At 42.3% G+C, this 23956-nt stretch overlaps 1 protein-coding gene across 7 annotated transcripts in view; it reads left to right on the top strand.

Moving 5' to 3' along the window:
- The window catches only part of GLT1D1 (glycosyltransferase 1 domain containing 1), a 150966-nt gene that overhangs the window by 3245 nt on the left and 123765 nt on the right, over nt 1–23956 (top strand). For 6 of the 7 annotated variants that reach the window (XR_012895997.2, XM_075898463.2, XM_075898460.2 and 3 more), the window contains exon 2: nt 21211–21359. Coding sequence is in view for 5 of the 7 variants with exons in the window: in XM_075898463.2 (XP_075754578.2) it covers nt 21211–21359 (149 nt within the window). In the remaining 2 variants the exon portion in view is untranslated. Of the gene's footprint in view, nt 1–21210; nt 21360–23512; nt 23620–23956 lie in introns of those variants that run through there. The other variant, XM_075898465.2, reaches the window with a different exon arrangement.

The raw sequence follows: 23956 nt of genomic DNA, 5'->3' as shown, positions 1-23956 counted from the left end.
GGGATGCTGCTGACCAGGGGAAGGGGATAGGAAGTGACCAGGGCAGGGAGCCGGAAAGGCCCCGGAGGGCTCTGCGCGTTCAGGAAGGAACCCCCGCCGAGCCAGTGGTGGGAGCTGCCCGCCACTGATAGGGCCCAGTGGAAAGGAAGGGCCCAGGCGCCTCTACCCCTCCTTCCCTGACCCCCAGTGAGAAGGGGTTTGCCTAAAGGACTAGGTCTCAGGGCCTGCGTACTTTCAGACTAGGCCAGCGGGCCGGGCCGTAGATCCCCTAATAGAGGAGCAGCGTACTTTCAGACTGGGCCAGGGGCCATAGTTCCCCTAATACAGGGGCAGCGTACTTTGAAACTAGACCGGAGAAGTCCGAACTATGCCCAGGAGGCGGGCAGCCCGCCCCGAAGGAGGGGCGGCTCCCTGTCACCTCCAAATAAGTCACAAAAGAAACAAGGCATCTTCTAAATCACGGAGACTTGGGCAATGTCAGGCTAATGAGATGAGTGCTACATAGTGTTTTTATAAAGTTAACACTCCACAAAAGGAATATCTTTATCTGTATCTTGTATGTCACAGTACCTTAAAGCTAGTAATGACAATGCAGGGCAATAAGAGTCAGAATTTGTAGGTTATTTTCCTAACTCTTCTACATTGAGTGATGCTGAGTAAGTCGCTTAACCACTTTGTATGCCTCTGTTTATCCCCACTTGTAAAATCAGATTGATAAGGGCTTGTCTACACAGAGAACTTATCTCAGATGACACATGATGTAATTTAAAGCAAAATAGCTATTCTGGTCTTTTCCCCAATGTAGACAAATTCTAGTATATACCTTTTCTGAGCAGTATGAAAATTCCTTAATTAATGTAAAGTACTATGAAATCTTTAGACTAATGGCGCTATACAAATACAGGCAGTCCCCGGGTTACGTACAAGATAGGGACTGTAGGTTGGTTCTTAAGTTGAATTTGTATGTAAGTCGGAACTGGTACATATTGTAGGGGAAACTCTAGCCAAACATTTCTCCAGAGCTCAGTTTTATTCTCCCACACCTCACTTCCCTCAGTCCTTTATTCTCAAGCTGAGGTGTCTGCTGAGAAAAGCCGCTCCGCGTCTCCCTGGTCTGCTGGGTGGGGCGCTAGCTTCGCATCTCCCTGGTCTGCTAGGGGGAAAAGCAGCTAGTGCGGGGTTGCCTCACCCCGTTTGTAAGTAGGGATCCGATGTAAGTCGGATCCATGTAACCCGAGGACTGCCTGTACATATTATTATTGAAGTAGTGTTGATGTTACCATTTACCTAGTACTTTTCTATAAAATATAGGAGAAAAATGCATTATGATTAAGAACATAAGAATGGCCATACTGGGTCAGACCAAAGGTATCTGTATCTTGTCTGCCGACAGTGACCAATGCCAAATGCCCCAGAATCAGTGAACATAACAGGGATTCTTCATGCAATACCTCTCCCATCACCTAACAGACAGAGGCTAAACACACTGACAGAGGCTAAACACACTGTTCCTACTCATCCTGGCTAATAGGCATTGATGGACCTGACCTCCATGAATTCATCTGGTTCTTTTTTGAATCTTTGTTAAAGTCCTGGTCTTCACACACCCTCCTTTGGCAAGGATTTCCACAGGCCAACCGTGCATTGTGTGCAGAAAAACTTACTGTTGTTTGCTTTAAACCTGCTATCTAATAATTTCGTTTGGTGACTTCTAGTACTTATGTTACGGGAACAAGTAAATAACTTTTCTTTATTCTTTTTTTCCATACCAGTGGTTAAGTGACTTACTCAGCATCACTCATTTTGTAGACTTCTACCGTATTCCCCCTTAGTTTTCTCTTTTCTAAGCTGAAAAGTCAGTCTTTTAAATCTCTCTTCATATGGGACCCATTCCAATGGGCTTTCAGAGAACCATTCCAAGCCCCTAATCATTTTTGTTGCCCTTTTCTGAACCCTTTCCAATGCCAATATATCTTTTTTGACATGAGGTGATCATATCTGTACACAGTATTCAAAATGTGGGCGTACCATGGTTTTTTATAGAGGCAATAAGATATTTTCTGTCTTATTCTCTAAACCTTTTTAGTGATTCCTGACATTCTATTTGCTTTTTTTTGACAGCCACTGTACATTGAGTGGGTGTTCTCATAAGGATGTTAAAGGCTAGTCAACTAGTCAGCGATCCAGTAAGCAAATGCTTATATGATAGTCAGTTGACTAGTCAATCTCCCCACCCCCTTGCTGCCTCTATCAGATAGAGGCAGCAAAGGGGGACAGGTAACGGGGTACTTCAAAGGGCAGCACCGCACAGCCTGATTCCAGAATCAGTTGTGTGGGGCTACCTCTGTGAAACCCGAGGCAGCGTTTCAAAGCGGCAGAGCCACTTGGAGCCTTGGGTCCCCTGGGAACTCCCCAGCTGATCCTGGGCTCCATTCAGCATTTCCATGGAACCCAGGATCAACTGGGGAGTCCCCAGCAGACCCTGAGTTCTGGGGAAATGCCGCGTGGAACCCACAGTTGGCTGGAGAGTCCCCAGCTGATCCCAGGTTCTGCTGAAATGCCGTGCGGAGCCCAAGATCAGCTGGGGAGTCCCCAGCTGACCCCAGGTTCCCTGTGGTATTTGAAATAGGCAGTGCAACATGGAGCCCAACCCCTTCTCCCTTCCTCCCCCCGCTGACCCTGGGTTCCATGAATGCGCTTTCACTTTGAAATGCACAAGAACCCCCGCTGAGGACTGTTGTACATTTCAAAGCTGGCACGCCCACATGCCGCCCAGAATCAGCGGCACTTCCTGCTGGCCCCAGGCTGCGCGTGGTGTTCTGCATTCCTTCTTTGAAATATACAAGTGCCCCAGAGGGAAGTGCCTATCGACTAGAAATTCCATCAACTACTTGACAAGTAAATTAATCACTATTTAACATTCTTATGCTTTCAGAGAACTATCCACAATGACTCTAAGATCTCTTTCTTGAGTAGTCATACCTAGATTGGTCCTCATCATAATGTATGTATAGTTGGGATTATTTTTTCCAATGTGCATTACTTTACATTTACCAACATTACGTTTCATTTGCCTTTTTGTTGCCCAGTCACTGAGTTTGGTGAGATCTTTTTGAAGCTGTTCGCAGTCTACTTTGGCCTTAACTATCTTAAGCAATTTAGTATCATCTGAAAATTTTGCCGCCTCACTGTTTACCCCTTTTTCCAGAGCATTTTTAAATAAGTTGAATAGGATTGGTCTCAGGACAGACCCTTGGGGACCCCACAATTTAGCTCTCTTCATTCTGAAAACTTACCATTTAGTCCTGGGGTGGCCAACCCATTCTTGGCAAAGAGCCAAGATATCAGTGGATGCAGTGCGAAGAGCCGGGGCAAAGTTGTCAAAGAAAAAAAGGATTGCCCCTTTAAGAAAATGCATTTCGAGGCTTTTTGGCCACATCAGGTTCCACCGGCTGGCACGATCTTTAAAACTCCATCTTTAATGGCTATGCCGGATGGCTCTCTTGCACCAGTGAGCACAGGGAGCTGGGAGAAGAGGGCCGTTTTCAGGTGCATGGGGGCAGCTTTATGAGCCACGGGAGTGGAGGGGTTGTTGTGAGCCACGGGGGTGGAGGGGTTGTTGTGAGCCACACCCAGGGGTTGAGAGCCACATGCGGCTTGTGAGCCACAGGTTGGCCATGGCTGATTTAGTCCTACCCTTCTTTCCAGTCTTTTAATTAGTTACCAGTACATGAGAGGACCTTCCCTCTTGTCCCATAACAACTTACTTTATTTAAGAGCCTTTGGTAAGGGACCTTGTCAAAGGCTCTTTGGAAATCTAAGTACACTGTAGTATCTGCTGGATTCCCCTTGTCCACATGTTTGTTGAGCCTCTCAAAGAACTCTAGTAGGTTAGTAAAGGATGATTTCCTTTTATAGAAGCCATGTTGACTTGCCGCCAACAAATTACGTTCATCCATGTGTCTGACAATTTTATTCTTTACTATTGTTTCAACTAATTTGCCTGGTACTGGTGTTAGACTTACGGATCTGTAATTGTCAGGATCACCTCTAGAATCCTTTTTAAATATTAGTGTCCCATCAGCTATCTTCCAGTCATTAGGTACGGAAGCTGATTTAAAGGATAGGTTACAAACCACAGTTAATAGTTCTGGGCTACGTCTACATTGGCATGATCTTGCCCAAATACTAGAGTGTCTACACTGGCATGTGCCATTGCGCAAGAGATGTGCTTTTGCACAAGAGCATCCGTGCCAGTGTAGACACTCTCTTGCACAAGAAAGCTCCGATGGCCATTTTAGCCATCGGGCTTTGTTGTGCAAGAAATTAACATTGCCTGCCTACACTGGCCTCTTGTGCAAGAACAGTTGCTCAAGAGGGCTTATTCCTGAGTGGGGGCATCATAGTTCTTGCGCAAGAAACACTGATTTCACACATTAGAACATCAGTGTTCTTGAGCAAGAACTCCCTGCTAGTGTAGACAGGCAGCATGTTTTTGCGCAAAAGAAGCCGCATTGGTGCAAGATCGCACTAATGTAGACACAGCCCTGCAGTTTCTCATTTGAGTTCTTTCAGAACACTTGGCCATGCCACAGTGACTTGTTACTGTTAAGTTTATCAGTTTGTTCCAAAACCTCCTCTAATGATACCTCAATCTGGACAATTCCTCAGATTTGTCACCTAAAAAGAATGGCTCAGATTTGGGAATCTCCCTAACATCCTTAGTTGTGAAGATGTACGCAAAGAATTAATTCAGTTTCTCCGCAGTGACATTGTCTTTGATTGCTCCTTTGGCATCTCTATTGTCCACTGGTCCTACTGGTTGTTTAGCAGGCTTCTTGCTTCTAATATACTTAAACAACAGTTTGCTATTACTTTTTAATTTTTTTTGGCTTGCTGTTCTTCAAACTCCTTTTAGGTTTTTTTTATTTTACTTTTACACTTAATTTGACAGAGTTTATGCTCCTTTTTATTTTCCTCACTAGGATTTATCTTCCATTTTTTTTAACAATGCCTTTTTGTATTTCACTGCTTTTTTTTTACTTGGTTGTTAAGCCATGGTGGTTCTCTTACTGTGTTTTTTTTAAATTTGGGTTATATGTTTAAGTTGGGTCTCTAATATGCAGGGATTTTACTTCTGTCACTGTATCTCTTAATTTCTGTTTAACTAACCTCCTAATTTTTGTGTTGTCCCCCTTTCTGAAATTAAATGCCACAGTGTTGGACTGCTGAACTGTTTTTCCCACCACAGGGATGTTAAATTCTACTACATTATGATCACTATTTCCAAGTATAGCGGAGTCCGGATTAACCGACATCTGGGAATCTGACACTCCACTTTATCCGACCCTGCAGCTCCTGGGGACTTTGTCCCAGGAGCTGCAGGGTTGGATACAGCGCAGGCTGGGAGAACGGCCCCGCTTGCTGCCCGGTCGCTCTCTACGAGCGGCAGCAGCTTCTCCTAGAGAGCAAGAGAACAGCTGATGCCGCTCCTGCCGGGGACGTCTCCGCAGGAGTGGCATCAGCTGTTCCCTTGCTCTCTAGGAGATGCTTCTGCTGCTGCTGGGACGCTTCCAGGCAGGAGCAGCAGCAGCTTCTCCTAGAGAGCAAGGGAACAGCTGATGCCGCTCCTGCCGGGGACGTCTCCCGCAGGAGCGGCATCAGCTGTTCCCTTGCTCTCTTGGAACAGCTGCTGCCGCTCCTGCCTGGAAGCATCCCAGCAGGAGCGGCAGCAGCTGCTCCTAGAGAGCAACGGAACAGCTGATGCTGCTCTGCCGGGGATGCTTCGTCCCGGCAGGAGTGGCATCAGCTGTTCTGTTGCTCTCTACAGTACCGTCCGTATCATATGACTTATTCACTAATCCGACCATGTGTCGGTTCCGTTTAGGTCGAATGATAGGTATTCTACTGTAGTCCACTTATATTTATCCCTTGGATCAGATCCTGTGCTGGAAACTAGTGACGTTTCATAATTGTGAGCTCTTATATATATATTTTTGGGGGCGGGGGGAAGGGACATAAAAATAAAACGTTATCTCATAGTGGCTTTGTCTGCTTGTGTCCTGAAGTCATCCCTTGCTTTTTGTATTTTCAGATCTGGACAATAACTCACCATTGTTATAATTTGTATTTGCAAACTTAAGCCCTAACAGTGTAATGGTCTACTAACATGCTCCATTCTTCGCGCAAAAATAGTCCATTGAGTTTGTTTTCCAAGAATTTTCCTTCCAGATTCTTAATTTACTTCCTATTCAGTCTTATGTAGTTGGGACTCCAAATGGCTGTCAGGCTTCTAGAACAGGGGTCTCCAAACTGCGGCCCGCGAGGCCCTCTCATCCGGCCCGTGGAGACCTTTTTGGATTCAAAGGCAGAAGAAGTGAGATTGTTTCAAAACCCATTTGAAGCAGATGTGGCCAGTTGCCCAGATGAACTGCAGCTGGAAGTCATTGAGTTGCAAGCAAATGACCTCCTTAGGGACAAGTTCAAAATAGGACTGGTGGGTTTTTACCAGTTTTTGCCCAAGGAAGACTTTCCTAATGTCAAAACTTTTGCATCAAGGTACCTTTCAATCTTTGGAACAACATACCTGTGTGAACAAACATTTTCAAGAATGAAATACGTGAAGAACAATTTGAGAACAAACTTGTCCGATGATAATCTCAGGTCACTGTTGATGTTAGGGACAACAAATCTAAAGCCAGAAATGTCTGCTATTTTGGCATCCAGGAAACAATTTCACCATTCACACAAATACAGGTGTTCATGTGTAGTGTATGAATGTGTTATTAAATAATAACTGAATAAAATAATATTAAATAAATAATTAACAACATCCATGTTTTGATTGTTTTTTATTTGGACCTCAAGTGTGTAGTCGGCCCCCGAACTGCTGTTTGATAGTTAATGCGGCCCTCGGGCTGAAAAGTTTGGAGACCCCTGTTCTAGAAGATAGATTTGTAACAAGTCTACTAGCCTCCAGTACTTGGAGTGGAACAAAAGGGACATAAAGAAAGATCCAAAGCAGTAGAAAGTTAAAGTTTTGTATGATTTAATAGAATGATGAATGGTAAAATATTACAATAAAATGGCTATAACTGTGTGTGACAGAAGTTCTATATCAGAAGCTGAGGATAGGGTTGTGGGCGGGGAGATCACACACAGCCTCCTTCTCTTTCCAGAGCAGAAAGCCACAGGGTTGCCGGGTGCTTAAAGGTCCTGGGCGTGTAGTATGTGGCCCAGAGCCGGTGGCTGGGTGGATGGGATGCAAGACTTATCTTGCTACCCCTATTCTATATCTGCATACTCAACACAGTTTTTTTGAATTTGTGTACTGTGATTTCTGTGTCTATTTATATTATCCTTTTCAATTTCCACTTTTTTTCTAACAAAGCATTCAATTGTATAAAAAACGATATACAACTGGGAACAGATAAAACAACCCAACCATTGCCAGAGTATTCTACTCTTCTCTCTCCTATGTAGCATTATTTTTCTGCCTTATAAATTACACAGCTTTAAGCTAGCCTTCCAAATATTATCTATAGCCTTGGAAAAATGTAAATCTTCAGCCCTTCTAACAGTTCAGGACTTGTCTATCTGCAGTAGCTGCACTAATACAACTTGAGTCATCTTTTAAACTTATTATAAAAGCTGTTTGGATAATCTTTTTCAAAATTAAAAAATGGCTAAACTGAAATAAAAGTGTCCACATAGGATTGTTACCAGTTTAAAAATATCAGTTTAAATTAATACATTAAGTTAGATTGATGCAACTTTCTCTGATCTCCCATAGGGATGTAAGCGACTAGTCAACTATCTGATAAGCATATGCATACTGGATAGTAAACTAGTGTCTCTATTAGTCGCCCCTCCCCTTCTTGCTGCCTCTATCAGAGAGGCAGCAAGTGGGGGAGCAGGAGCTACTGCTTGGGAGAACCATCTTAAAAGCTGGCTCTCTTCCCAGCACCATCTCCATGGGGAGGCAGTGGAGTAGCGGGGAACTGGGCGCCAGCTGGGTATTAGCCTCACTTTAGCCTTTTAAATGTATTAGGAATGTCTTGTCTCAATTATAATAATCGCTATTCATAGCAGTGGTGTAAAGGACCCCATAAAAACATCTAATCTGGATAATGTGTAAGCAGTATTAGCTAGAAATATATTCGGCTGTTTAGTAGTGTTAGCTGCCAGTTTAGATTAAACAATTCTACATTGACACTGCCAGGTAAGGACAGTTATTTTAATTATTGTACTTATTATTTAATCAGGTTTTAAAGGCCTAGAGCCTCATACATTTTAACTTTATGAATTGGAATTCTCAGTGTGTTAAGTTAAGCACATACATAAGCCTTTGCAGCACTGTGCTTGAATATATAGATTTTATGTGCTCAAGGAAATATACTGCTTGCTTTAATCACATCCATGTTTGCACATACTATTTTATTTACTCAAGCCTTTTTATATGTTGAGCTGTAGCAAACACCGGTTTGTTTAAAAAATTAAAATGCTTAAGTTATTCCCAAATGGGAGAGAGATTAATATAGGTTGATTTTATGTCCCAAGATCATTGAGAGTGCTAAATTTGTGAGACTGGTTTGTTTATGTAACTATTTTGTCTCCTCAAACAATATTTTCATCTTCTGAATTTAAGCTTTTGAATTCCTAAGTGACAGAAATACCAGAGTTTGATTTCAGAGGGGTAGCTACCTTAGTTTGTTTCAGCAAAAAATGAGGAGTATTGTGGCATTTTCAACACTGAAGATGTGCCTAGACTACAGGGTTTTTTTCAAAAAAAGTAGCCGTTTTTAAAAAAAACTTCCCCTGCATCTAGACTGCTGCTGCGTTCTTTTGAAAGTAAATTGAAAGAACGCAGCGGTTTTTTTGACTGCGGAAAACCTCATTTTATGAGGAGGAATGCCTTTTTTTCGAAAGTGCTCTTTCTAAAAAAAGGTGTTATTGAAAGCAAACAGTGCTTTTTCGAAAGAAAGTATCCAGACTGCCTGGGTGCTCTCTTTTGAAAAAGCGGCTCTCTTTTTCGAAAATACTGGTTGCTGTCTAGATGCTCTTTTGAAAGAGGCTTGTAGTCTAGATGTAGCCCTAGTGTTTAATGCAGATACAGCATGTTGAAATGTTAACTGCCCTAGAGATTGATTAGAACAGTGGTTTTCAAACTGTGGGCCATGACCCAGTAATGGGGTTGTGGAACATCAGGCACTGGGTCTTGTTACTGCAGGGTGATCAGGTAACCAGTGTAAGTGCTAAGGTAGGTCCTGCTGCTTGGTTGGGGGGAGGGGTGGAAGAGTGCACAGAGCTCAGAACACTGCCTCTGCTGTGAGCACTAGCTCCATACTCCCATTGTCTGGGAACTGAGGCTGGCTGCTTTTGGAATGGAGCATGGTCTGCGGAGCCAGGAGAGGCAGGAAGCTGCCTTAGCACTTCTTATGTACTGGGAGCTGCTCAAGGTAAGCTTGTCTTTCTCTAGCCCTGATTTTCCTCTCCTCCCTGCCCCACTCCAAACTGGAGCCCTCGCCTGCACCCCAAAGCTCTTATCCTCAGGCTGATCCAGAGCCCACACGCTAGTCAAATTATGTTGGGCCTTGGGCATGAGCAATTTTCTTCAACTAGGTTATGAGAAAAAAAGTTTGAAAACCATTGGATTAGAATATTGGGTGTCTGCATGCATGCTACATTGCAGGTTAAATATTCATCAATATTCACAAAAGCATTGTGGCTTTTATTTGTTTTTCTTTTTTTTTCTTGCGCTTCTTACCTGGAATTATTACTATGGGAGAGGGTGTGCTCCCCATAGGGAACAAATGCTGAATTAAGAAGGTATTTTCCATTCATCCTCCAGGCCCAAGGCCTCATATTCTGACATTTACAGCCCCAGCATGTGATGCGTGCTGCATTCCAAAAGGATTGACATAGCTGATCCTGTTTACAATTAGAGTGAAATGTCATTGGGTTCAGTTCTACCTCTAGAGGGAAAACTACTGACCTCAGGCACTAGAGGCAGACTGTTTGCCCCTCATGATTATTGTTTTAATGTTTCCATTCCACAATGGATGTGATCCAAAGTTAGTCTTGTGTATCGGTTGGTGCATATTCATTTAAAGCCTAAAAAAGTTTTCTATGTTAATCCCATGCTGTTTGGAAAGTGATGTCCACGGCAGGGAAAAATTTAAAAAAATGGATGTTGATTAAATAAATATGGATAAATTAAGCCAATGATTGAGAGTGTACAGAAGTAATTTTAGACTTCTGGCCACCCTTATATTTTGTTACACTACAGGAATAGTATATAATTTGCAAATAAAGGTGCCTCATTATTTTATAAGGGAGAAGAATAAAACCTACTGATAAAGGCAATTTCAAACCAAAAAAGGTGTTACCAGGACAGATTTGGTTACACAGTTAAAGCATCTCAAAGTTGTACTTTAAATACAGCTTCCACAGACTTCATTGAGAATTGTAGTTCACTAGCTTTTGAGGGTAAGGCACTACTTAACTGATCTAAACACAGTACACCAGATGAAGTTGAACCTCTCTGGTCTGGCACTGTCTGGTCAGGCCACATCCATGGTACAGCATGATTTTAGTTAGTTGGATGTCCACTTATCATGAGTGTGGCCAACTTTTCCACAATCCCATAAAGCTTGTTTACAGCCACCGAACTCTCAATGTTGTGTGCTGTTATTTAGCTCTAATTTACCCCTACAAGTCTTCTAAGAGCCCAGTAAGCAGTGGAAGTGTTGATAATGCTGCTAGACAATACTGACCTTCCATACTTTGGCAAATTCTCAGGTCCCGAAGGTGCTGGACTAGAACAATTCTACATCTAAAAATTATTTCATTGACTTCAGTACGCTTAACATTCGGCCTACTACACTCAGTTTAGAAGCACTTTATTCCACCACGTGTGTCACCAAATTCAGTTGGACCATTCATAGATTAATGTGTTACTCAGGATGGAAAAATCTGATAAGGATGGCAAAATCTGGCTTAAAGTGAAGAATGTCAGTAATGAAGATTTTTCTTTGGAAATTTATTCACATTCTGTAAGGAAACAATAGAGAAAATACTATCTCAAGTTTCAGTATTTCTTGCAAGGCTCTACTGCAGGGCTACTTAACTTTGGGAGCCACAGTGATACTCATAGCACATGCCAAGGGCCACAACCGAAGTGTGGTTACAAATGCATGCAAATAGATTCTTTCACACTGACGGGAATGAATAGAAAAATCAAAGCAAGACTACACAACACGTAGGCCCCATTTAATTCAGGTCTGCTGATATTAATAAAATGCAATATTTACTTGATTTTCACCCACATGACAGCACTTTTAATGAGCAATGACAGCCCAGGAATTTCACTACTAAAACGCGTATCAACAGAAGACCATTATATTGACTACTTTTTTGTTTTGACTCCCACCCATGGCACACAAACAAATGGGCCACAGGTTTCATATGGCCCGTGGGCCACGTGTTGAGTAGCCCTGCTCTACAGCATCAGAGCTGTGTTTGCTTTATGAAAATGCATTTATTTTTATTCCAATACTGCTTGTTTATGAATTGACCAAAAATATAAATACACAGTTTCTATCAGAAGGGAAAACAAAATATATCGTGAGTGAGTGAGTGTGTGTGTGTGTGTGTGTGTGTGTGTGTGTATATATATATATATATATATATATATATATATATATATATATATATATATATATGCATGCCTTGGCCTGAGTCAGGGCCTTTTATGACTTCACAGACAGTTGAGTTTTCAAAACAGAATAAAATAAAAACCTTGCAAAACTGTCTACAAAGCATCAGCTCTCTGTCATTTTGAAGTGGCAATATGTGTTCAAGTACACAGGAAGTTGTACTCTTTATGCCCTGAGCAACAGTAAGCCTATCATGGAGGAAGAAAATTACACTCTGTACACTCAAGTACTTTCAATAACTCCTATTTAATAAATGTGATCTCACAAATATTTATGCATGAGCTTAATCTGAAGCAGGCAAGTGAGTAGTCAAATTGAACTCCATGGCATGAGTATAAATGTTTTCAGCATTAGGGATTGTTAACATTGTAAAGAATTTCCAGACTATTCATTTTAACTTTCTAAATTGTTTACTATCTTTTGCATGCCCCTGAACAGCCACTCATAAAGTGAGTCAAGCTTTTTATCATGCTGTTCAATCAGCAGTTCTCAAACTAAGCTGGGACCCCATAGTGGGTCATGCCCCATTTTAAGAGTGTCACCAGGACCAGCATTAGAGTGGCTGGAACCCACATTGGAAGCTGAAGCCCCACCTCCTTCCAGGGAGGAGTCAGGGTCAGTGGGCCTCAGACTCTGAGGGTACATCTACACTAGCCCCCTAGTTCGAACTAGGGGGGCTAATGAGGGCGACCAAAATTGCAAATGAAGCGCAGGATTTCAATATCCCGCTCTTCATTAGTACTTTCTCGTGCGGTTGCCATTTTAGAAACTGACTAGCCTGGAATAACTGCCCACATCTACAGGCAGCAGTCAAACGGGAGTTCTAAGTAAACCCCTTAACTCGAATTAGCTGTTAATTGCCTCGTGGAATGAGGTTTATTCTGGGCTAGTCACTTTCCAAAAGGGTGACCGGCCGGAAATATGCTAATGAAGCACGGGATATTTAAATCCTGCACTTCATTTGCAATTTTGGTCGCCCTCATTAACCTTCCTAGTTCAAATTAGGGGGCTAGTATAGACATACCCAGAGTCTCTGTTCTCCTAAGCTGGGAAGGTGGGGCTTGGACTGCCTCTCTAAACGTATTGGTTAATCTAGCTGACTGTTTACATACACAAGTAGCGGGGGGCAGGGGAGGGCGGTATCAAAGGCAGCGGAGGAGCAGGAGTCAGTGCTGGGAGAGCCAGCTTGAAAGCCAGTTTTCTGCAGCACAGACTCTGTGGTGCTTCCCCTTCCCCCTCCCCCCAGCACGCTGCTGCCTTTGTGAGCTGTGAAGCTGTAGACAGGCCTGCAGAAAGAGGCTGCTTTGTGACAGCCTCCCTTGGTCTTCGTACTCCCTCCCTCACTCCACAGCAGCCTCTGTCTGTGGGAAGCTCAGATCCTGTGGACAGGGGCTGCTACCATTCCACAGTGCTGCCTCTATTTTTAAAACTGGTTTTAAAAACTGGCTCCCTTCGCATACTGGATTGTTCCTGGCATCCTGCATTGTTGCCTGCTACAGAGGCAGCAGCTCAAGGCTGTGGGGGCTCTCTGGAAGTGGGGCCAGATTGCACTGGCTGTCAGCCCATCCACAGGGACTATAGAATAGTTGAGTAACCGATAAGAATTCATGCAGTTACTCGACTATTCAATTAACTGATAGCTAACATCCCTAACGACGAGTCTAGGACTCTTCATTGTTTTGGCAGGTACAGACTAACACAGCTACCTCGCTGAGATCCTTCAATAAGAGTGTCCTTCACAAAAATCAGTCTTTTAGTACATCACAAGGAAATAACCCTTCCATTTACTATTAAGACTACCATTGTTCCACTTAGATTTTCTTCTGGCAGGATCAGCTCTGTTGGCAGATTTTGCCATTGTTCCCTCTGTTTCAATATGTAACACCTAGGCTATGTCTCCACTGCCTTTTCTTGCAGAAGAGGATATGCAAATGGATGCTCATTTGCATTTCTTATGCTGATCCTTTTTGCGGAAGAGGTTTTTGTGATAAAAAGTCCCGTGTAAATGGGGCCATTTGTCAGAAAAATACCCTTTTTCGCAAGATCCTGTAAATCTCATTTTTTGAGGAATAAGGGATCTTGTGCAAAAGATTTTTTTTTCCAGACAAATAGCCCTGTCTATATGGGGCTTTTTATCGCAAAAACCTGTTCCGCAAAAAGGATTGGCAGAAGATATATAAATGAGAGCATGATTTGCATATCTTGTGCCGAAAAAATCCTGGCAGTGTAGACATAGCCCTCGAGTGGGAGTAGGGAAATTTGTTCTGGGTAGCCCATCAGCTAGTTTTGGACCAGGCTCTGCAGAGAGCTCTCCCTTTGTCACCTTTCTCATCCAGTCTGAATAAAGTGTTGCTCTTTGTGCCACATGCTGTGCTGCTTCCATGGGAAAAGCAAGTCAAATAAATCCTACTTCTGCACTACAAAAACTAAAGGATTAGGGAACCAGTGTTCTGACGTGATTAAGACATGGTTCAGTCTTGGCTGGAAGATGGGGTTGCTACTTCTGATGTGGGGAAAAAAACCCAACAGGACATCCAGGGTAATCCTGAGCCCATAAAATTGGGCAGCTGGTAGTGTATACTGAATATCTCTACAGATTTACAGTGTATACTGAATATCTCTACAGATTTACAGGGACAACTATCTTAAAAAAAAGATGAACCTTTTTTGATAGCAACTCCATGGGGTAGATTAGATAAAGCTTTTAAAATTACACTAAACACCAGTGATAACACCATAAAGTCCCACATGTACAGGTTGAACCTCCCTAGTCTGGCACACTCAAAACCTGATGGATGCCGAATCAGAGGATTTGCTGAACCACAGGAGGTCAATATTCTAGCTAGTGGGTCTCTTTATTTTTATTTTGACAAGGCAAACGGAACAATGTTTGCAGTGCTGCTTAATATATGACTATACTGATACACCCTATATAAACCTACAGCTAATCAGCTCTCTTCATAGAAACATAGAACACTAGAACTGGAAGGGACCTCAAGAGGTCATCAAGTCCAGACCCTTGCCCTCAAGCACAGTCTAGATCATCCCTGATAGATGTCTGTCTAACCTGCTCTTAAATACGTTTAGTGATAAGAAATTTTACAACCTCCCTAAGCAATTTATTCCAGTGTTTAAGTACCCTCACAGTTAGGAAGTTTTTCCTAATGTCCAATCTAAAACTCCTTTGCCACAGTTTAAGATCATTGCTTCTTGTCCTATCATCAGAGGCCCAGGAGAACAATTTTCCTCCCTCCTCCCTGTGACTCCTTTAGATACCTGAAAATTGCTATCATGTTCTGTCTCAGGCTTTTCTTTTCAGGTACATCTACACTTGCTCCCTATCTCGAGATAGGGATGCAAATGTAGTGTACCGAAATTGCTAATCACATTATTGCAAAATAAAATGCCCCGTGTAGCAGTGTTATTTTGAGAGAGAACCCTTCTCTCACAATAACTGTGAGTTATGAGGAGTAACAGTTATTTCAAGAGAAGGGTTTTCTCTTAAAATAACGCTGCTACACGGGGCGTTTTATTTTGCAATAACACGATTTCAAAATGGCGCCTGGATGCAATTATGCGAATTAAGCACTGGATATTTAAATCCCACGCTTCATTAACAATTTCGGTACACTACATTTGCAACCCTATCTCGAGATAGGGAGCAAGTGTAGACGTACCCTTCCAAACTAAACAAGCCCAATTTCTTCAGCCTCCCCTCAAAGCTCATGTTTTCCAGACTTTTAATCATGTTTGTTGCTCTTCTCTGGACCTTCTCCAATTTCTCCACATCTTTCTTGAAATGTGGTGCCCAGAACTGGACACAATACTCCAATTGAGACTTAATCAGTGCAGGGTAAAGCAGAAGAATGACTTCTTGTGTCTTGCTCACAACACTCCTGTTTCAAGGCATCCCAGAATCATGTTTTGCTTTTTTTTGCAACAGTGTCACATTATTGACTCATATTTAGATTGTGATCCACTATGACCCCTAGATCCCTTTCTGCCATACTCCTTCCTAGACAGTCGCTTCCCATTCTCTATGTGTGAAATGGATTGTTCCTTCCTAAGTGGAGTAGGTTGCCTTTGTCTTTATTGAACTTCATCCTGTTTACCTCAGACCATTTCTCTAGTTCATTTTGAATTATGACCCTAACCGCCAAAGCACTTGCAGCCCCTCCCAGCCTTGTATCATCTGCAAACTTAATAATCATACTGTCTATGCCATCATCTAAATTGTGGATGAAGATATGGAACAGAAGTAGTCCCAAAACAGTCCTCTGAGAAACCCCACTTGTTCTTCCCGTCCAGCATGACTATGAACTGTTAACCATTCTCAGAGAGTAATTATTATCCAGCACCCACTTATGGTAGCCCCATCTAAGTTGTGTTTGCTTAGTTTATTGATAAGAAGGTCATGTGACACTGTATCAAATGTTTTACTAAAGTCTAGGTATTCCATGTCAACTGCTTGTCCCTTATCCACCAGACTTGTTATCCTGCAAGACTTGTTATCCTATCAAAGAAAGCTATCAGATTTGTTTGACATGATTTATTTGTTACAAAACCATACTAGCTGCTACTTATCACCTTATTTTCTTTCACATAATTTGCAGACAAATTCCTTAATTGCCTGCTCCATTATCTTTTCTGGCACAGACGTTAAACTGACTAGTCTGTAGTTTCCTGGGTTGTTTTTATTTCCCTTTTAATAGATGGGCCCTATATTTGCCCTTTTCCAGTCTTCTGGAATCTTTCTGGTCTTGATGATTTTTCAAAGATGATAGCTAAAGGTTCAGATACCTCCTCGATCAACTCCTTGAGTATTCTAGGATGCATTTCATCAGACTCTGGTGACTTGAAGACATCCAACTTTTCTAAGTAATTTTAACTTGTTCTTTCTTTATTTTAACATCTAAACCTATCCCATTTCCACTAGCATTCTCTATGTTAGGCATTCCTTCATCATCAGGCTTCTTGGTGAAGCCTGAAACAAGTCATTTAAACACACCTGCCATTTCCGAGTTTCCTGGTATTGTTTCTCTCTCTTCACTGAGCAATGGGCCTAACAAAGTGTTAGTGTTGTTACACAATTTTACTGTATTGGCACAATGAAATAAGTAGATAAAGCATAAAAACCATGCTTACACTTAACAATATTACCAACACTTCCATTGCTTATTTGGCTCTTAGAAGACCTTTGGAGGTAAACTAGGGGGCTGCATACCATGCTTGCTATACTCACCAACTTCCTTCTCTCTGGGGGTAGGCGTCTGACCAGGGGAAAGGGGACAAGCATGGGCTGGGGGGGAGGAGTAAGGGTCTGGCCAGGAAGAAGGTTCAAGAGCAGGGGAGGGTGCAGGAGCAGGCTGGAGGTACGGGGTCTCAGCGGATGGGGTGAGGGATCTGGGAGGGATTGGGCTCAGATGGCAGAGAGGACCTGGCATGGCCCGGGGAGGGCTGGAATGGCTGAGGGATGTGGTGCATCCCAGGGGTTCAGGCTTGGATGGTGGAGAGATCCCAGCCCCAGCAGCTCCTCCCTGGTGGTGCAGCCCCCTAGAGTGTGAAACTAGAGCTGGAGTAGCCCAGGGCCAGAGGGAACAGCACCGAGGATAGCCACAATAAGCAGCTGAGGATGGAGGTGGGTGGCAGCGGCGGCATGAGGATGCAGATGATGTGAAGACATCACTCTGTCATCCCACAGGACATTATATATATATTAGTGCTAAATAACAGCACAGAACACCGAGAGCCAACACGGGTGGCTGTAAACAAATATTAGGGGACTGTGGGAAATTTGGCCACACTTATGACAAGTGGATATCTGGCTAACTAAAATCATCCTAGATCATGTATGTTGCAGGATTAGAGTGTGCCGGATGGAGATTCAACCTATACAAGAAAAGTGTTTAATCATGTCAGGTTTTAGTATGTTGCATTTGGGTCCCTTAGCATGGTAGTTATGTAGACGTACCCTAACTAGCCCCCTAGTTCGAACTAGGGAAGCCAATGAGGGTGACCGAAATTGCTAATGAGCGCGGGATTTAAATAGCCTGCGCTTGATTAGCATATTCCCGGCCGGTCGCCATTTTGGAAACTGACTAGCCCAAAGTAACTGCCTGTGTCTACACGCAGCTGAGAAGCGGGATTCCGAGATAAACCCCTTAATTCGAATTAACTGTTAAACCTCATTCCATGAGGAGTAACAGTTAATTTGAACTAAGGGGTTTATCTCGGAATCCTGCTTCGCTGCCACGTGTGGATGCAGGCAGTTACTTTGGGCTAGTCAGTTTCCAAAATGGCGACCAGCCGGGAATATGCTAATCAAGCGCAGGCTAATTGCTTCATTAGCAATTTCGGTTGCTCTCATTAACCTCCCTATTTTGAACTAGGGGGCTAGTGGAGACGTACCCTTATATAGTGGGAATTAAACCATGGTCATTGAAGACAAAAGGAAATATCACCTTGTAGTTAGACAAGATAGCTTCAGCTCACATTTTCTAGCTGAGTTTATTGGGTTCTGAAGTCCTTGGCGTGTGATGCTAGGGAGTTATTTTCAAATTAACTGCAACATGCAGACATATTGCTTGTACATGATCATGATGTATGCTAATTGGAATACTGAAGGGGAAAAAAATTCTTTCAGACAAATTAATGAGCACATGAGAATGTGTGAAATGTGTGCATGAGCATCCCAATTGCTTGCCCAAGAGAATGCATTTCTACAGCTGTGGGGTTTGCAAGTGCATTATTATTTAATTAGGGCCAAATTGTGAACCTCATACATTGGCAAAGAGGTACTTACATAAACAACTTGACTGAAATACATGGGACTTGCTCATATGAATAATTGCTCAACAATGTGAATAAAGGCCTTGAAATCTGGCTGTATTTTATTATTTATTAATGCTTACTTTAATGTATTAGTTTTATTTCAAATAGTGAAACCCTAAGTAAAATTAATTCCTATTCAGTATAATGGAGAAATACAGGACCATATGTTGTGCCAATAAGGCTTTGTCTGTTATAGTACTAATAAGGTTTCCAGGGCCTCAAGATATTTTATAATATTTTTAGCAGCAATTTCTGCACTGGTGACTAACTTCTCCAGGACAGATAATTACATTCTTTGGGAGGCTGTGAAGTGAACAGCGAAAGGAAAAAGAACAATATTCAAGAAGCTATTGAATTCGTGCTTTTTTAACGCCAGAATAATTAATAGTCAGATGAGAAATGAAACCACTGAAGCACTATCTAATGACTGCAAAAACTGTAGCATTCTTTTTATGATGCTGGAAATGTAAACACTTCATGTTTTATTTTTTTTTGATACACTATGAAAGTTTCTATTAAAATATAGACATGTTCTTCCACTAGCTAATGACAATTGCTAAACTGTGAATTAATCTCAGTTTCAGAGGTGGAGGAGAGATGTAAAATCTCACTGATAATAAATAGATTGCTGGTGCAAAACCTGTTGTAATCCGTGGAAGTTTTTCCGTTGACTTTAAAAGTCTTTTCACTCAGGACTTTAACTGGAAGAATGTTGTTAGATTTAGAGATGTCTCTCAGAAAGAGGCAGCAAGGGAGGGAGCAGAATCCAGTGCTGGGAGGAGACTGGCTTAAAAACCGATTTTTCTCCCCAGCACCATCTCTGTGGGACTGCTTGGGTACCTCACTGGCTTTGTCACAGGCAGCAAGGCAGGGGCAGAAGGACCTGGTGCTATGGGGGAACCAGCCTAAAAGCCGGTTCCCCCAGCACTGCCTCCACTCTCACCTTCCCCCCCAATGCCTCTATTAGAGGGAGCAGGAGGGGGAAAGAGGAAAGGGTAGGGGCCAGACACTGAGGACAGGGGTTGCTTCACAGGCAGCAGCCCCTGTCGGTGAGGGTCCCAACTTCCTGCTGGTATCCTCTGCAGCCAGAGGCTGCCGCTGTAGAGCAGCTCTATCCGTGGCTAGGTGCTGCAGACAGTGGCTGCTATGTGGGCAGCAGCTCTTGTCCACAAGGGTCCCAGCAGGGAGCTGAGACCTCCAATGGACATGGACTGCTATTGACAGGACAGGCAGGCCTTCTCAGTGCCTGCGGCTCTACAACGTAAAAGAGTAGGAGCTGGGCAGCCTGCCCCCTGTCTCCTACTACAATTTATATTGCAGGGCCACAGCAAGGTTTTGACCCTGACCCAGTGCAAACAGAGACTGAACTGAACTGTCTGCTCCCCCACCGTTCCTATTCAATTTAGGAGCCAGGTCCCCAGCCCGGTTCAGTCCCTGCTCACACTGGGTTGGAGACCAATCCTCGCCGTAGTTCTGCAATTTAAAATTCAGTAGGAGTCAGGGAGCAGGATGCCTGGCTCCAACTAGGGTTGCCAGATGGTTTTAAAGAAAAAATACTGAAAAAAAAGAAGACCTCGGAGAGTTGTTAAGCAACAAAACAAAACAAAAAACCCCAAAACAGCGTGGTCCCTTTAAAAAACGTGTGGGGATGCTTTTTTACCCTAACCCTGAATTGAGCCTGTGTGGGGCTGGACAGCTCCCCTGTGGAACCCGGTAAGTACTATGGTTGTTGGGCTGCCTCCGTATTGAGCCAGACAGCATGGGATTTTCGCCTCCTGGCTGGGAAAAAATCAAAGTACCAGACATTTTAGGTGTCCAGTATTTTCAGAATTTTTTTTACTGGACAGGAGGCAAAAATATAGAACTGTCCGATTCAATACCGGACACCTGGTAACCCTAGCTTCAACTGTGTTTTACATTGCAGAGCCACAATGGGGTTTGGTCCTGGTACAAGTTGGGACACCTTCCCCTGTTGAGTAATCAAGTAATCAATAACAATTCTATCGACTATTCGATTACTAAAATAACCTCAATTTAACATCACTATCTCAAAGCTCCAGTGGATCAGGCCCTCAGGGGGCTAAGAAATACAGACATAGCAACCAAAGGAACTCTTTCCAGTGATTTGAAGGGCATTGGACCATGTTCATGGAACCAGATCCATACATATGCTGAATGTTTTCAACTTCCACTGATTTCAAATTAGGCTGATAATTCTCAGTGCCTTAGAAGATCCTACTACTGAAAGCACACTCCAGTGTTCCCTGTACTTGTGTAGCCACTCAGGAAAGATTCCAATGATTTGCAGAGTGCACAAAGCTTGTCTTATGTTGTGGTTATGTAGTGGTTGTGCACATTTGCACATGCCTTGGTGCACATAAAACTTTATTCCACATATGAATGGAAAAATCTGCACATGGATGGAAAAGATTCAAGGGAACATTGGCACAGAACCTGTTAAATAAAGATTAAAAGGACGAGATATCAGAAAAGAGCTTTCATGGGAGAGTATTTTCAAACCCAGGTTGCATAAGGAAGGTGAATCTAGGGACAAAAATTATTAAGCAAAACATGTTTTTATTAAGCAATTTAACATACTGGAAAATCTGCAGCATATTCATATTCATCATCTTCCATTTGTTCTATTTATTTTGTGATGAAGGGATCATCTAGAAGCTGTGGGTCACAAATGCAGTCTTAAGGATGCTTTTGGCTATGAGAACCCATCTGAAATAGCAAATCTAATCTCTGCAGAGAAGTTTGAAGCAGCCTTGGCCATTCATCTTTATAAAGGAGGCAGACTTCTGCAAGGTAATCCTCTTTCAATTTAGCAGTTAAAATAACCCTTAAAAGAAAGAGACTGAAAGTAAGCAGGATGAAGACAAATAGCTACAAATGGAAAATGTACATAAACCCATGCATAATGTAGTTATTCTTTATTCATTTCAACAAATGTTAATAAACATTTAAAATGTTTCTCTGTGGGGGGAGCCTAGTTCAGAACAGAGGAATAAGTAACTGTACTTTTAAAGGACACTGTGTGTTTTATAATTAAATATTTTTACTACAGTAAGATAAGAGCATTACAGTAACTTTAAGATACTTTCAATAAATGTGCTCTTTCAGAGGATGATAATAGCTTGGCTAAGTATAGCAGAGGTCAAACAGAAGAAAGGAGAAAGGCTAATTTGATTTTCTGTTGAAAAATGAATCATGTTTTCTAGACATGAAATAACTTTGAGTTGTCAGTCATGCCAGCTAAACTGCAGGAGACAGCATGTTAGCTGACAAATAATAAAATCTTCCATTATAACTGGCGAAGTAGAACAAAATTTTAGTCTGCCATTAATGACATGAGCAACATTGGCTTCCTGAATTACTGAGGCCCCAACTGAAATTGGAAATATATATCGCCCCCTTCTTGAGATCATGTTTGGATCGTCCAAGCCTGTATATTTGGTCAAATGTAGATAATTGATTACTTGCAATAGACCTGGAAATAACTCTAGTTTTCAGGTCCTAAAAGTCTCCACCTTTCAGATACTATGAGTGTTTCAAAGCTTAATTTATTACAGCTAGTATGCATTGGCACAGTGTCCATCACAATGGAATCCTGTTCAGATTGGGAACTCTGGAATATAAATAAGAAATAATTAATCATCTTAATCTGTGTACTGTAATTTTTATTGTGTTGCAGGACACAAAATAGTTACAGCAAAGGCTAATGAAAGGTGCTAAGATTGATCTAACATACTGTTGTAGGTGAAGAAGTGAAGATAAGGTTGGATTTTCAAAAGTGATTAATGTTTGGCTAATTTGTACAGAAGTCAAATTCAGTTAATGCTAAGTACTTTTCAAAACCGCACCCTAAAATCCAAAATGAATTGAAACCTTGCTACTTATCCGATAAAGGAAAATCTTACTAATCTAAATGAATCATAGTTGCACTGTTCCTATAGGCAGCTGCAATAGCGAACAGAATTATATTGAAAAATGAAATAGAAATCTACAGAGAAAATACACTAATATGGTTATCAGAATGATTGAGCTGACAAATCTTGGATGGATTATTGAGCTTTGAAATGGAAAAAAAAAACCCCAAAAGCCCAGAATGTGGGAGAGAGATAGTAATTGGTTTCAAAAATTTAATAATTGGCGTGCATGTTTACAGTAACATCTATTTCAGGGGCAGGCAAAATACAGCTTGTGTGTTGGATCTGGCCCTCCAAACCTTCATATCTGGCATATCACAATTCCATGGCCCTGCAGGACCCTCAGGCAGACTCCCTGCCTGCTGCACCGCCACACACTGCACAAAACAGCCGGCTGCTAAGGTCATGTGCATCTTGGTGCAAAGGGGTGGGGGTCTCCTTACATTGCTACCACTCCCAGCACAATCTAGAGTAAGCGGCCTCCCAACCAGAGCCTACACCTGGCACTTCACCTCCTTCGTCTCCCCAACTGTCTGTCCCAGGTCACAGCTCAAACCCCTGCACCTCTGCCCCAAGTCACAACCCCTCCCAGATCCTGCACCTTCTGCTGAATCCTAATCCTCTGCCCCATCCCCGCCTGCCCTAAGTCATATCTTACACAAGACAGGGCTGCAAGATGGGGCTCTATAATAAAATATTAGAAGTAAGTTGCATTTCTGTAGTACCTTTCTACCTGAAACCCCCAAAACACTTTAAAAATAAGTATTACTTCAATCACTACGGAAAAACAGTTAGCTCTGAGTTAAAAATACAAGAGTGATTTTGACAGTGCATATAACATTTTGAGAGGTGAAAATACCATATTCAATTGAAAATGCAGGGGGAATTTTTGGTAGGAAGAATGGAATTGAGTAAATTGGACATTAGCCAGAACACTGTGGTAACAGTCTAAATCTTGTAAAAAATGTTAGTTTTGTTAGTTTTAAAGTAACAATAAATATTCAGGGCTTTAGTTTTTTTTCCTCCAAAAGATGGTGTCTTCAGAAGCACACTGTTCCCAATGACATGTTGTACATTGGTCTAATCTTTAGAGGAAAGAGTGCCATCTGCTGAATCATTGACCCCACTGCTATCCAAAGGTAAAAACATGGAGCAAATAAAATCACTTTTTTGGAGGGAGAGGGAATGGAACTGCACCATTTTCTCTTTGCAGTCCTCTTTAAATGTTCACTATTATGGGTTATCAATTATGAAACATAATAGTGCGTTAGAGTCAAAATGATAGAGCTCTGCCATAAAGTGCTAATAATCAATAGCTACAAACCCTAGGCAATGGACAGCTGATAAAGGTTCCTCTATCCTAATGGATAGAACTTCATAGTTCTATATAAAACCCACAAAAAACAATAGTCTAGATGACAGACCTGATAAACTGTATCTAGCAACACTGGAAGAGGGGGATGCATTTTGTTCTGC

Source organism: Pelodiscus sinensis, chromosome Z, assembly GCF_052426305.1.
Source record: "Pelodiscus sinensis isolate ZL-2025 chromosome Z, ASM5242630v1, whole genome shotgun sequence".
In the NCBI taxonomy this organism is placed as follows: domain Eukaryota; kingdom Metazoa; phylum Chordata; order Testudines; family Trionychidae; genus Pelodiscus; species Pelodiscus sinensis.
The sequence above is the reverse complement of the archived record's forward strand: the minus strand, read 5'-3'. Positions and strand labels throughout refer to the sequence as shown.